The sequence below is a fragment of the Nelumbo nucifera genome, chromosome 5, assembly GCF_055504915.1.
Source record: "Nelumbo nucifera cultivar China Antique chromosome 5, China Antique-T2T, whole genome shotgun sequence".
Taxonomy (NCBI): Eukaryota; Viridiplantae; Streptophyta; class Magnoliopsida; order Proteales; family Nelumbonaceae; genus Nelumbo; species Nelumbo nucifera.
In genome coordinates this window covers 74,061,531-74,073,929 of record NC_142653.1, presented here as the reverse complement: position 1 = coordinate 74,073,929, position 12,399 = coordinate 74,061,531, and the positions used below count along the sequence as shown (strand labels likewise).

Here is a 12,399-nt window from a genome sequence, read left to right as displayed (position 1 = left end):
TTTTTCCTAGCTATCTTCAAGTCCTCCACACTCTCATTTGCAATTAAGATCTGCTCAACTATTTGTTTATTTGTTATAAAGGCACCTTGATTATGTGAAACTAAATGTGGAAGTACAAACTAATAGGTCTAAGCTCTCTCGGATGACTTGCCCCATAGTTTTTTGGAACCAATTCAATAAAACTGGAGCTCAGGCCCAGATTTATTGCCCCTCTCAAAGAACCCATTGAAAACCTTTTGGATGTCTTGCTTTAGAATGTCCTAGCAATCCCAATAGAAAACCCATCTGGACCTAGTGCTTTAGATCCATCCACAAAGAAGATTGTTTCCTTTGTTTTCCCCAAATCAAAGCTCCTTTCAAACCACAACTTAAGGTTCTCAGATAAGTTGGGCCAATCCAACCCTTCTCACCACAGTTTGTTCTTCAGGGGTCTCCTATAAATATATTTGAAGTGTTTGCACAAAGGCCACTACAACCTCAAACTATTGGGTGTCACACCATCAATCTCCAATTTTTATTCTTCCATTAGCCAAGGCATTAAAGAATTTTGTATTTCTATCCCCCTCCCTCACCCACTTATGTTCGGACTTTTGTCTCCAGCTGATTTCTTCTTTAAATAACAAATCCTACAGCTGCTTCCTGAGGGCCCATCTCATCTACTTGTCCCTTTCCTCAAAGGTCGCTTCCCCTTAGCATCCAAATCCTCAATTTGACTAATAACCTCATGTTTCCCCTCTTCAATCCTTCCAAATTGTTGAATATTTTATTCTTTTACCATACCTTTTATTTCCTTTAATTTCCAATGAAATTTCATACCCTCCCATTTCACCCATAGGTTACTTCCATTCCACCAATACTTTACTTTGTCAACAAAACCAAGGTGAGACAACCACATGTTCGCAAATCTAAAAGGGTCTAAACCTCTACTACCCAACTCTTCTTTAGCAATAGTAATAAGCCAATGATCTAATGCTACCCTAGGCAAGGCCCTGGAGACTAAGTCTCCCCAATGTTATTCCTAGTCTATAGTGAACCAAAATCTATCAAGTTTAGAGCATATAGGAGTTGCCTAATGTTAGACCGAGTAAAGCTATCATGTAAACGTGAAGGTATTTCTTCCATTTCACCCCCTTTAGTTAGACAGAAGTCTGATTTAGTAGGAGTTGTGTCAGTTAGTCAACAATCCAATCTTCCCTTCTATCCTTCCTATTCTCCTTCTTCTACCTTCTTTCTTACTTCCTTCCAAATCTCACAAAAAATAAACAAGAAAGAGTTTGACTATGATGCCAAAAGCATATCATACCTAAAAGACTGAATTGCAATGAAATAGACAAGTAGTATCTATTAACTATAAAAGAGAAAGAAAAGTATAGAAAACCTTATTAAGGGGTGTTTAGCTAGTCTTTTTTTTTTTTTTTTTGATCAGCAACAAGGATTGATTCATTAATTAAAATATGCTACAACGAGGCCCAACATAGATGATGCCTTGCAGCCCCTTGTTTGGCTAAAGTATTTGTTAACCCATTTGCACTCCTCCTGATCCACCTATAATAAGCATTTATATCCTTTGCTTATCTTTCCACTTCTCTGAGGATATGTTTGAGGGTCCATGGGACATGTCTATTACATCTTGCCCAAGATAATAACAACTTTTGAATCCCCTTCCACTTCCACCTGACAAATACCCAATTGCTTTACCAATCGGAGACCTTGAAATGAAGCCAGTAACTCTGCCTTTGTTGATTTTGTAATGCCAATTGGCCCTGAATATAGAGCCAATATCTTGCATTCTACATTCCTGATTGCTCCCCCTATTCCTGCCACTCCCGGTTTGCTCATAGAGCTTCCATCAAAATTCCATTTTACTTTGTTAACCTCTGGCAGTTTCTACTCAACTCTTAGAATTTCCTTGTTTCTAGAGGACTATGCTATTTCCTTCCATGCCCCTAGGATGTCACTTAGAGAGAATAATTGAAAACTATCTAAGGTATTTATCCACAATGCAACCCTCCGTTTTATGTTGTCAATGACCTCTTCCTAAGTTCTAGATTTTCCAGCAAAATTTATATTATTTCTTTCCTCCCAGACTCCCCATGCAACGGCCGCTTTAGTAGCTCTCCACATTATTCTCCCTCTTTTCTTTTGTTGCCTCAAGAAGTTAGGGTTGAAAATGCCTGTTGCCTTTTGGGAATGGTTTCACTTGCAACCAAAGAGAGAATAGAAAAATTCCCAAATACAAAGTACAAAAGAGCAGTAACTCAGTAAGTGGGAGAGGGACTCTCCACTATCCCTATAAAGAAAACACATATGAAGAGAGAGGCAAGTAGAGGGGCTCCTTTTCTGCAGCAAGTCACATGTATTTACCTTACCAGGGAAAAGAGACCAATAAAAAAATTGAATTTTTGGTGGGATAGGCTCACTCCAAATTTCTTTCACCAGAAGAAGCACCCCTTAGGGCCTAGCAGATGCAAAATGTCTAAAGAAAGAGGAGCAAGAGAAAAGCCCATCTGAGGAGATTACCCAGAACCTAGAATCCTCCAAATTGGGGTCTAAGTAAACTATTTGCAAGGTTCCAAGGAGATCAGTCAACAAGATGCACTCTCTATCTCTAAGGCCTCTTCTGAATCCAAGGTTCCAATTGACACCTAAATGGGAAGCCACACCCAAATTAGAAATGGTTTCATTCTTGAAATCAGAAATGGCATAAAGGTTAAGGAATTGATCTCAGTGGTGATTCCCCTACCCAAAAGTCTTCCCAGAATCGGATTTTATCCCCCTTTCCCACATCATACCTAATGGAACTAGAGAATGTAGGGTAAACTTCATTAATAGCTTTCCAAGGAGAAGCTGAAGTGGAGTGATGAGCCAATTTAGCATCCCAACCATTACAATCTAGACCATGAATGCTTGCAATTACTTTGTGCCACAACCTGTCTCTTTCAAAGGGAAATCTCCATAATCATTTACCCAACAAGGCAGTGTTCCTAAGAGGCCAATTTCTTTGCAAACCTTTCGACCACCGGCTTCCTGAATCCTTCTGTCCTCAAATCCCCCCCCCCAAAGGTAAGCCTAGGTAGGTAATATGCCAACTTCTAATCTCACAACCCAATACCTCTACAAAGCTATGGAGCTCCTCTTCCTCCACATTAATTCCAGCAATTCCACTTTTGTTCCAATTAATCCTCAAACTAGAAACACCCTCAAAAGTCTCAATCAGCAACTTTAGGTTTCTCACCATTTCCAACTTAATGTTCTCGCAAAACAGAATTGCATCATCAGCAAATTGGAGATGTGAACCAATTACTTGGTCTCTTCCAACCCTCTAACCCCCTAATTAGGCACTGAGCATCTGCAGCAGCAATCATCTAGTAAGGACCTTTGTTACTAAGGTGAAGAGGAAGGGAGAAATGGGGTCCCCTGATGTGGACGCGTTTATTGGGAAGAAGTATAGCCGCCGGCAGCAGCAGTAAAGGGAACAAGATTTGTTGATTCTCATCTTATCTAATTCTAGCTAGATACAGTTCTTATCTTATCAGTTCAGTCTTATCTTATCTTATCAGTTCAGTAGGATAGATTAAGGGAGTCCTATCTTATCTTATCAGTTCAGTCTTATCTTATCTTATCAGTTCAGTAGGATAGATTAAGGGAGTCTTATCTTATCTTATCTTATCAGTTCAGTAGAATAGATTAGTAGGGAGTCTTCCTAAAAGTAGGACTCTTATCTCTTGTAATCTCCTATTTAAGGAGCTGATATTATTCAATAAAGGCATCGAAAATTTCAGTCAAGAAAGAGAGCAAGGAGAGTTAGGTGATCTCTTGGACAAATCACCATTAGGGCGCCAAGATAGGTTCATCAAGAGCAGGGAGGAACAAGGGAAAACAGGAGGTTTTCCCTGTGAACCGACCCGTGACGAGATCCTATTCCCAGGCCCATAACAACTTGGTATCAGAGCAAGGCGTCATGGGTGACCTTGAGCAGTTGACGACTAGGGTTTATGAACTGGAGCTCTAGATTGTGGAAAACAGCACGGAGGTGCACGAGATCAAGGACGACATTGTTATGGTCACACCATCCGGCAGCGCACTGCGGCGCAGTCATAGGCAGCAGCACGCACAGCAGGCCGCACAACAGCAGGCACCGCCTGGCAGCGCCGCACAGCAGCATGCACCGCCGATAGCGCACAACACACACCGCCAAGCAGCAGCACGCACCGCGCACACGCCCGGCACCGCACGGCAGCACGCATCGCCAAGCAGCAGTGCGCACCGCACGCACTGCACGGCAGCACGCACCGCGCACACGCCCGGCACCGCACAGCAGCGGCACCATGAGCCGCACGCACACACTGCGCGGCAGCAGCACTGCGCGCACGCAATGCGCGGCGGCAACACCACACGCACGCACTGCGCGGCAGCAACACCATGAGCCGCGCGCACGCACCCGGCAGCAACAGCAGAGCGGGGCCCACACGATAGCTCATAGGGGTGGGCCCACCCTTATCTGGACACGTCAAGCCAACTCACCGCCAGCTTACCTTATCCTTATCTTATCCCTTATCCCTCATCTTATCTTATCCTTATCTTTATCTTATCTTAAGTAAGAGTGTGTTACCAATAGGAGTAGGTAATTAGGAGTTTGAGTTCAAGTTGGAGTTTGAGTTTAATTAGGAATTTCCTTCTATAATCTCCTATTTAAGGAGCTACGAATTGAAGTAAAGCATTCAGTTTTTCAGTCAAGAAAAGAGTGAGGAGAGTTCGGGTGGTCTCTTGGACAAATCACCCATTCAGTTTCCGCAATAGGGTCTACACGCAAGGGAAGGCGCAAGGGGAAGCAGAGCTTACGCACCGTGGACCGACCCGTGACGGGATCCTACGCACGGGACCATAACAGACATCCGAGAATTAAGGCGCTTGATGGAGTTGTACTTTTCCAGCAAGGAAAGGAACCCGGAAGGGGCTGCAACCACAACCGGCCGCTGACCAGACATGGCAGAATCGGCCGGCAAGCAGCAAATCGTTGCCCTAGCGCAGGTTAGAAACACCCAGAATGTCTTGATTAAGCAGGAATCTGGTGTCATCAAGGATTCCATCGACGAGAGTTCAAAGAAGAATAAGAGCAACTACTCCAAGGTCATCATCGCTGACCTCAACGTCGACCCTCCCGAAAGCGACGGCGATGACTGTGCCTCCATCGCTCCTCCTAATCCCACCAGGAGCATTAAGGAAGAAAATTGTGGGGAGAAAAGTACCTCAGTATGTAAAGACGTTGTGGTTGATGCCACAGAAGGAGAAGCTAAACGGTTAAATAAACTGGGGAAGTGTCGTTCAAGAATTAACAAGGGCAAAAGTTCTCTTGAATGTGGGCCTGATACGGATGCCGATCAACACTGTCAAGGGGTGCCAGCATCCCGTGAGAAAAAGCCACAGAAGGCAGTGCTAGCATATGAAAAGGCAGCAGAAATATTACTTCGGAGTGAGGAAGAGATTGACAGGCCTGCGTTACTTTCCTTGGTTCACATTCATCACGCACAGTGCCTCCTACTAGGAAGTACAATTGATCATTGTGCCGATAAAGAACTCACGCATGAAGAACTTGGAGAAATTATTTCTAAGTTGAAGGAGTTAGCTGCAGTCAGATCAGATCCTAGGGCTGCACATATCTGGGTGAATCTTGCTAATGCATACTATTTGGCTGGTGATCATAGAAGTGCTGGAAAGTGCCTGGAGAAGGCATCAAAACTGGAGCCTGATTGCATGTCAACTCGATATGTTGTTGCGCTTCATCGTATCAAGGATGCAGAAAGGTCTCAAGATCCCACTAAACAACTTTCATGGGCTGCGAATGAAATGGCTTCAATACTTAGAGAAGGGGACTCTGCAACAATTGAGCTTCGGATAGCATGGGCAGGACTTGCCATGGTTCACAAGGCTCAGCATAAAATTGTAGCAACGTTTGAAACTGGACATAATGATTTAACGAAAGTGGAAGAGCGAGCTCTGTACACACTAAAGCAGGCAATAGAAGAGGATCCAGATGATGCAGTTCAGTGGCACCAGCTTGGCCTTCACAATCTTTGTACTCTACGGTTCAAGACATCTCAGAAGTACCTTAAGGATGCAGTTGCCCGCGGCAAAGAATGCAGCTACGCATGGTCAAATCTTGGTATCTCACTGCAGTTGTCTGAGGATGAACCCTCTTCATTGGAACCCGATCTAGGGGGGCAAACTCATTCCACCTATCCTGGATTCCTTTTCAAGACACATATCCTGATTTCGAGCTTGAGGACAAGCTCTGAGTCCAGGAGGAGAGTAATGATGTGGACGCGTTTATTGGGAAGAAGTATAGCCGCCGGCAGCAGCAATAAAGGGAGCAAGATTTGCTGATTCTCATCTTATCTAATTCTAGCTAGATACAGTTCTTATCTTATCAGTTCAGTCTTATCTTATCTTATCAGTTCAGTAGGATAGATTAGTAGGGAGTCTTCCTAATTAACAAGGAGTCTTCATAAAAGTAGGACTCTTATCTCTTGTAATCTCCTATTTAAGGAGCTGATATTATTCAATAAAGGAATCGAAAATTTCAGTCAAGAAAGGGAGCAAGGAGAGTTAGGTGATCTCTTGGACAAATCACCATTAGGGCGCCAAGATAGGTTCATCAAGAGCAGGGAGGACCAAGGGAAAACAGGAGGTTTTCCCCGTGGACCGACCCATGACGAGATCCTATTCCCGGGCCCATAACATCCCCTTGTCTTAGACCTCGCTTAGCCAGGAAAAAGTCTTTGGCCACTCCATTAATAAGAATGGAATAGTGTACTGACTTAATGCAACTTTAATCCACTTCCTCCACCTTTCTCCAAACCCAAATCTTTCCAAGATTTCTAGCAAGATGCCCCAATTCACTAAGTCATAAGCCTTTTCTAAGTCCAACTTACAAACCAAGACTTTTCCTCTGCTCTTCCTTTTCTCAACAACACAATCATTTGCCACAAGGATTTGATCCACAATTTATCTCTGTTCTACAAAGGCCCCTTGGAAAGGAGAAACTATTAAAGGTAGGACTTGTTTGATCCTCTCTAAAAGAACCTTTGAGATAATTTTGTAGAGGCTCCTTATCAAATTGATTGGTTTGAAATCCTTGGGAGATTTTGCCTCCTTAGGCATCAGGGAGATGAAGGTAGCATTTGCTCCAAAGGGGATCTTGCTTTTACGGAAAAATTCTTCAAAAACTTCCAAGAGATCAAATTTTAGGTGATCCCAACACTCCTAATAGAAGGTCATAGTAAATCCATTCACAAAAGCAAACTAGGTTTGAGAAACCAACTCTTTTAGGACTTCTCTGAGTTGTTTTGAAAGGCCATAGTAAATCCATCTGGTCTCGAGGTTGTCGATATGTCCATGGAAAATATTGCTCCCTTAATTTCTCCCAAAGAGAAGTTTCTTTCCAATTCCTAGGAATGATCCTCTAAGATCATAATCCAACCCAATTCTAGTGTTGTGTTTTTATGAAACTAAACCCCAACTCTTAATAATTCTTCCAAAAAAACACTTGTCCTATAGAAACATTATTGTAGAAAGATTAACATTTATTAATTTGACAGATTTAACACATCAGAAAATTGTGAGAGAAAAATAGTTGCATTTTTCGCTTCATAAAAGAGGGGGATTTCTTGAAATAGTTCACTCCCATCTTTGAAATGCCAAAAACATGGTAATTTCATGTTTTTGCTTACTTGCAAGCACAAAAACCAAGGAAAACAAAAATAACCAACTTGTAGAAAACCCTAAAAAATATCTGCATGTGTTAATGGACAATTTGACATCGAAAACTTGCTAAGTCTAGTAAAATAATAGAAACTAGAAGCTAAGGAGGTGCTCTATAACAAGAATGTTTTTGTTTTCATTTGTTTCTGAAATTGCCACATCAGCAAAAAAACAACAACATGTTCTTGAACTTTGTTTTTGTTTTGAAAAGCAAATATAAGTTGTTTTTGTTTAAAAATAATAATTTGTGTTTCTGAAACCATCAAAGCTATGGTTTTCAAAATAGAAACAAACTCTGTAGTATGGAAGTTATATGATTTATGGAATATGATAGTAAATAACCAGATGAAAACATGTTATTTAAACCAGAAATTCAAGAACACATTTTTAGTGAGAGTTTTGGAAACAAAAAATGCATATACAAACATATTTTCTGTGATTTCTTTAAGAACTAATTTGTTTTTAACCTAGATGGTTTTGATTTGTTTTTGGAACACACAACAAGAAAAACATTTCACATTGGAGAACACCTCCTAAGTTATCACAGACTTGAAAGCCCTGCTCATCTCATCCAATAAACACGCATTGCTGATAATAGCTAACTGAGAAGCATACTTGAAATCATCTCACAGAACCATAGAATCACAGTGTTCAGAAAATTCGTTTAGTTAGAAATATCACCAACTTGTGTTACACTCCAAGCCACATGTGAGCCTATCCCTGATGGCTTCAATTTTTTATGGCAACCCTTGCCGTCATCAAGTATGCATTTACATAATTTATCTTTTGCATTCAAATTAAATTGTATATAATGAGCATATGGTAAGTACAGAGATTGCATGGTATGTATAAGGTACCACCACCTCCAATTCTTATCTCCAGAAGCATAGCCATCACCAGCAGGAAATGCCCAACAAACTACCAGTTGTTAAGGAGTGAAAAACTCATATTTGTCCATATAAAAAGATCTTTTACTGAATAACAAGAAAATTTTATTAATAAAAAGAAAAATGGACCAAAAAACTGCTTTTTATAAGGCTTGACTTAACACCCACACAAGAATGACATTGTACCGAAGCTATCTTAAAAATAAGAAAGTATCTTTATTCTAACAAAAATTAATGAATGTATAGCAGCATCATGGATGTATACAAGCAAAAGATATCAAGTGAAAAATGTACCAGTGAAATTTAGGAACAAATATAATGTCTGATAAGAAATACCAACCAAAAATTTAAGAATGTTAAGAATCCTAACTAAATTGATAACCAAGAAGTCATAGAAACCACAGCCGCATATAGAAAATGGCATAGGATACAGAATTGCTATTAAACCTCTATCGCCATCTTCAACCATAGTCAAGAGCATGAATCTCCATCGATGTCAACCTTGAGATGAGTTTCTGATGCAAATAAAATCAAAGAAAACTAAAAGAGCATTTTAATAGAATATGGCCCAAGTCATTCTAAATTTTTTGTACCAAGAGGTCGAAATGAACAATATAACAATTATGCAATGAAGAAGTTAATGCATGAATTGACTATCATGAATTGTCATGCCTCTATAGAACAGTTTACAAGATGCAGATAGGCGGAGGTTCAACTTCATATGAGATATTACAGGGAGAATTTGTCAGCCCCAATATGGAGCCTCAACTCCCAAGTCCTAGATTATGATATTTGCTTAGCAGATAATGCATAAGTAGAATATTATACTATTTGCTTAAAAGATAATGCATAACTATCAGGATACACATGAAAGTGTTATGTACAGACCTCAAGCCCCTCATCTTGTTCCCAAGCAAGGCCAGGTCCATTATACATGTTCTTGATAAGCATTGTGCAAGATTTATCAGGATAAAAGTGAACTCTGCTGCAACGAGACCCAAAACGACAGGCTCCAGTTTTGATATGAAAAGGACAATGAGCTTTATCCTAACAAAATACAATTGAGAGATCACGTTGTAATACTCAAGTATTCAACAATAACAATAATTCTAAAGTATCAACAACAAACTAAAGCCCTTGTGATTAAAAAAATCAATAAACAAATACAGAATCAGAGAGAACTGAAATATACACCTGTTCAGTTCCAAAATTTGGGATTTGTTGAGCAACACTCTCAAAGACCTCTTGCGCAGAAATAGATGATGTGTTCTTATATGCAATGAAAGCTTCAGATTGTGGAGGAAGAGGATTGGATGTAGGTCTGTCAGCACCCTGTAACATGAAAAATAACCTTTTACAGTAAAAAAAGATGCACCACAACCAAAAAATAACTAAATAGACAAGGTAAAAGACAGTGCAACACCTCAATTTTAGGTTTCTCATCCACATTTTTCTTAGGGACTTTAACCCTTTTCTTCTTGACAATTATCTCATTTCCTTGCCAGATTATTTCTGCAGGCCCTTCTTCTACATAGTCCCAAGCATTATCGTCATCTTCTTCCTTTAATACATTCTCTTGTTCAATCTACAAATTATTTCCAGAAATAAATAAAGCCCCCAGTTCAAATTCAGAACTACATAGCTAAAAATTGGTATCGCAAACCAAGCAAAATAAGATTATATGAATGAAGATAACGAACATATCGACATGGACATTAAACCTGATTGTTAGGTGATTCTTCAAGCAGCTTCTTCTGCGCCTCCTCTTCCGTTTTCTTTGCAGCCTCAATCCACAACCTCTCACGTTCTTCAAATGCTTTCCTCTCCCTTTCCAATACCTTAGCCTCTTCTTGTTCCTTTAAACGAATCCTAAGCTGTTCTTCGGGATCATTCAATCGAGCTTCTTCTTCTTCCCGTTCCTTCAGTGCAATCTCTCTCCTAATCTGCTTCCTCTTTAGCTTCTTTGCAATTTTTCTCCTCTCTTTTCGACATAGATCCACTTGACTTTCCATTTTTAACGGCTTTTTCTCCTCCATTTCTGCTGTAACCTGCTCCGTCATCCTAAAATCAATCCCCCTGCTATGGCTGCAAACCAAATCGAATTCCTGTTAGGATATATTCAATTCAATTCGGTAAGGAAATCATCAGATTCGATCATTCGAATTCGATAAGAATAGCAGAGCATAAACCCAATGATCAAGCAGATACAACATACAATTATGATGTTATCTGATGATAGATACATCAGAACTCAGGAAAACTTACGGTGGTTCTAGACACTCCAATGCTCGAAAGCAAAGAACTCAGAAAACCCACACTGTTTCCAATTTCGTGTTCACACACATGTAGAGAGACAGACAGAAGAGAAAGGGAAGCAACAGTGTTTGGATCAGTTGGAGACTTTGAGAGAAATCTGGGAAACCAAGGGATGAAAAACCCTTTCAAATACACAATGAAAATGACTGCAAACCCCAAACAGATTGATAGAAAATTCATATTAGGAAATACTCTTACTTGACTAATAGGGATTCCACGTCCGGTGGTAATTAGGGTTGTAGACGCCAAACAGTCGATGGCATTCCTCGTTCGGTGGTCGAAGTTCGTCGAAACAAGTTCGAAGTTGTCCGATTATTAACAAAATCGAAAGCGAAGAGACGACGAGTGAAGAGGGGATGGGAGACCAAAGAGTGAGCCATTGTTTTCAAACCTTCATTGACCCGGACGGTTTAATCGTTCCAACCGTCATCTGACTTCAATTTCGGTCCGAGTTAATCCCGAACCCGCCAATTGGTCGAGAAACGTTGATATAGGCGAGGAGATCGGCTTCGGTGAGGGCAAGCCTGCGCTAATACCGTCCCAACAGCCTATTGCAACCTTGTATCGGGAATATCTCCCCATGAAAGAGTATATAAATACGGAGATATTCCTATTTTATATGCTTGGATGATTTTGAATTTTGCAAAAAAGTAACTTTGCCCTATTATAATTTGAGGGATCAATTTAGACCTCGGATTAAGAAGTTAAGACTTGAGTATTTAATTCAAAATAAATTTGACTTTGCCTTTTAAATTTTTTTTTAGAGTTTTTATAGTAGTAGTTTTGGGTTTTGGGTTTTGGATAGAATTTATTGGTGATTGAGATTTCACCTATGATAGTGGTAATTCCTATTGAGTCTATTTGGTAGGGTAAAATTGATAATAAGAATGACATTCCCAAGATGACATCTTGTCGTAAGTCCCTAATCATGAGGAACAAGGTTTACAGGCAAATTCCTTGGCTACAGATATGAGTTGTAGGAATTTTATATTTAATCCCTAATTTTCTTCCATCAACAACGTTTACAGTTAGTTGAGAGGTTTTTTCAAAATATTTGGAAGGTACAATTCCTTCCTTGATACAATTTATATTTCCACCTGAATTGATTAAGGCTATAACTGAAAAACTAAAACCTTTAATTCGAATGGTTACCTCTAAGTACCATTTTTGATACTTAACTTCTTCGGTACAGCATATAAACTCTTCATCTTCTCCTATGAATTTTGCGGGTTTGACTTCTGACGAATTCTTAAATTGATCCATTGAGTATGTAGATTCTAATTGTTTGACTTTAGACTTTAGTGTCTTAACTTCCTTCTTAACATCATTGACGTCTTGCTTAAGGTCTATTAGAGTAGGGGGCCACGAGGTTTGACTTCTGCTGTAAACAATTTTTTAGATTTTTGTTTTTTATCATTTTCTTTATTTTGCATTG

The 12,399-nt window shown here is 40.0% G+C and overlaps 1 protein-coding gene across 3 annotated transcripts in view; it reads right to left on the bottom strand.

Annotated features, from left to right (window-relative positions):
- LOC104593977 (Zinc finger C-x8-C-x5-C-x3-H type family protein) overlaps nt 1-11,322 on the bottom strand; it is a 33,917-nt gene extending 22,595 nt beyond the window's left edge. Inside the window, exons 1-6 of one of the 3 annotated variants that reach the window (XM_019197167.2) lie at nt 11,163-11,321; nt 10,914-11,061; nt 10,370-10,733; nt 10,072-10,233; nt 9,843-9,980; nt 9,537-9,695 (exon numbers count right to left, since the gene is read on the bottom strand). In XM_019197167.2, coding sequence (XP_019052712.1) covers nt 9,537-9,695; nt 9,843-9,980; nt 10,072-10,233; nt 10,370-10,708 — 798 coding nt within the window. In that variant the 5' untranslated portion in view covers nt 10,709-10,733; nt 10,914-11,061; nt 11,163-11,321. Of the gene's footprint in view, nt 1-9,536; nt 9,696-9,842; nt 9,981-10,071; nt 10,234-10,369; nt 10,734-10,913; nt 11,062-11,162 lie in introns of all 3 variants that reach the window. The other 2 variants (XM_088887615.1, XM_010254102.3) reach the window with 2 other exon arrangements.
- Between the last annotated feature and the right edge of the window lie 1,077 nt (nt 11,323-12,399).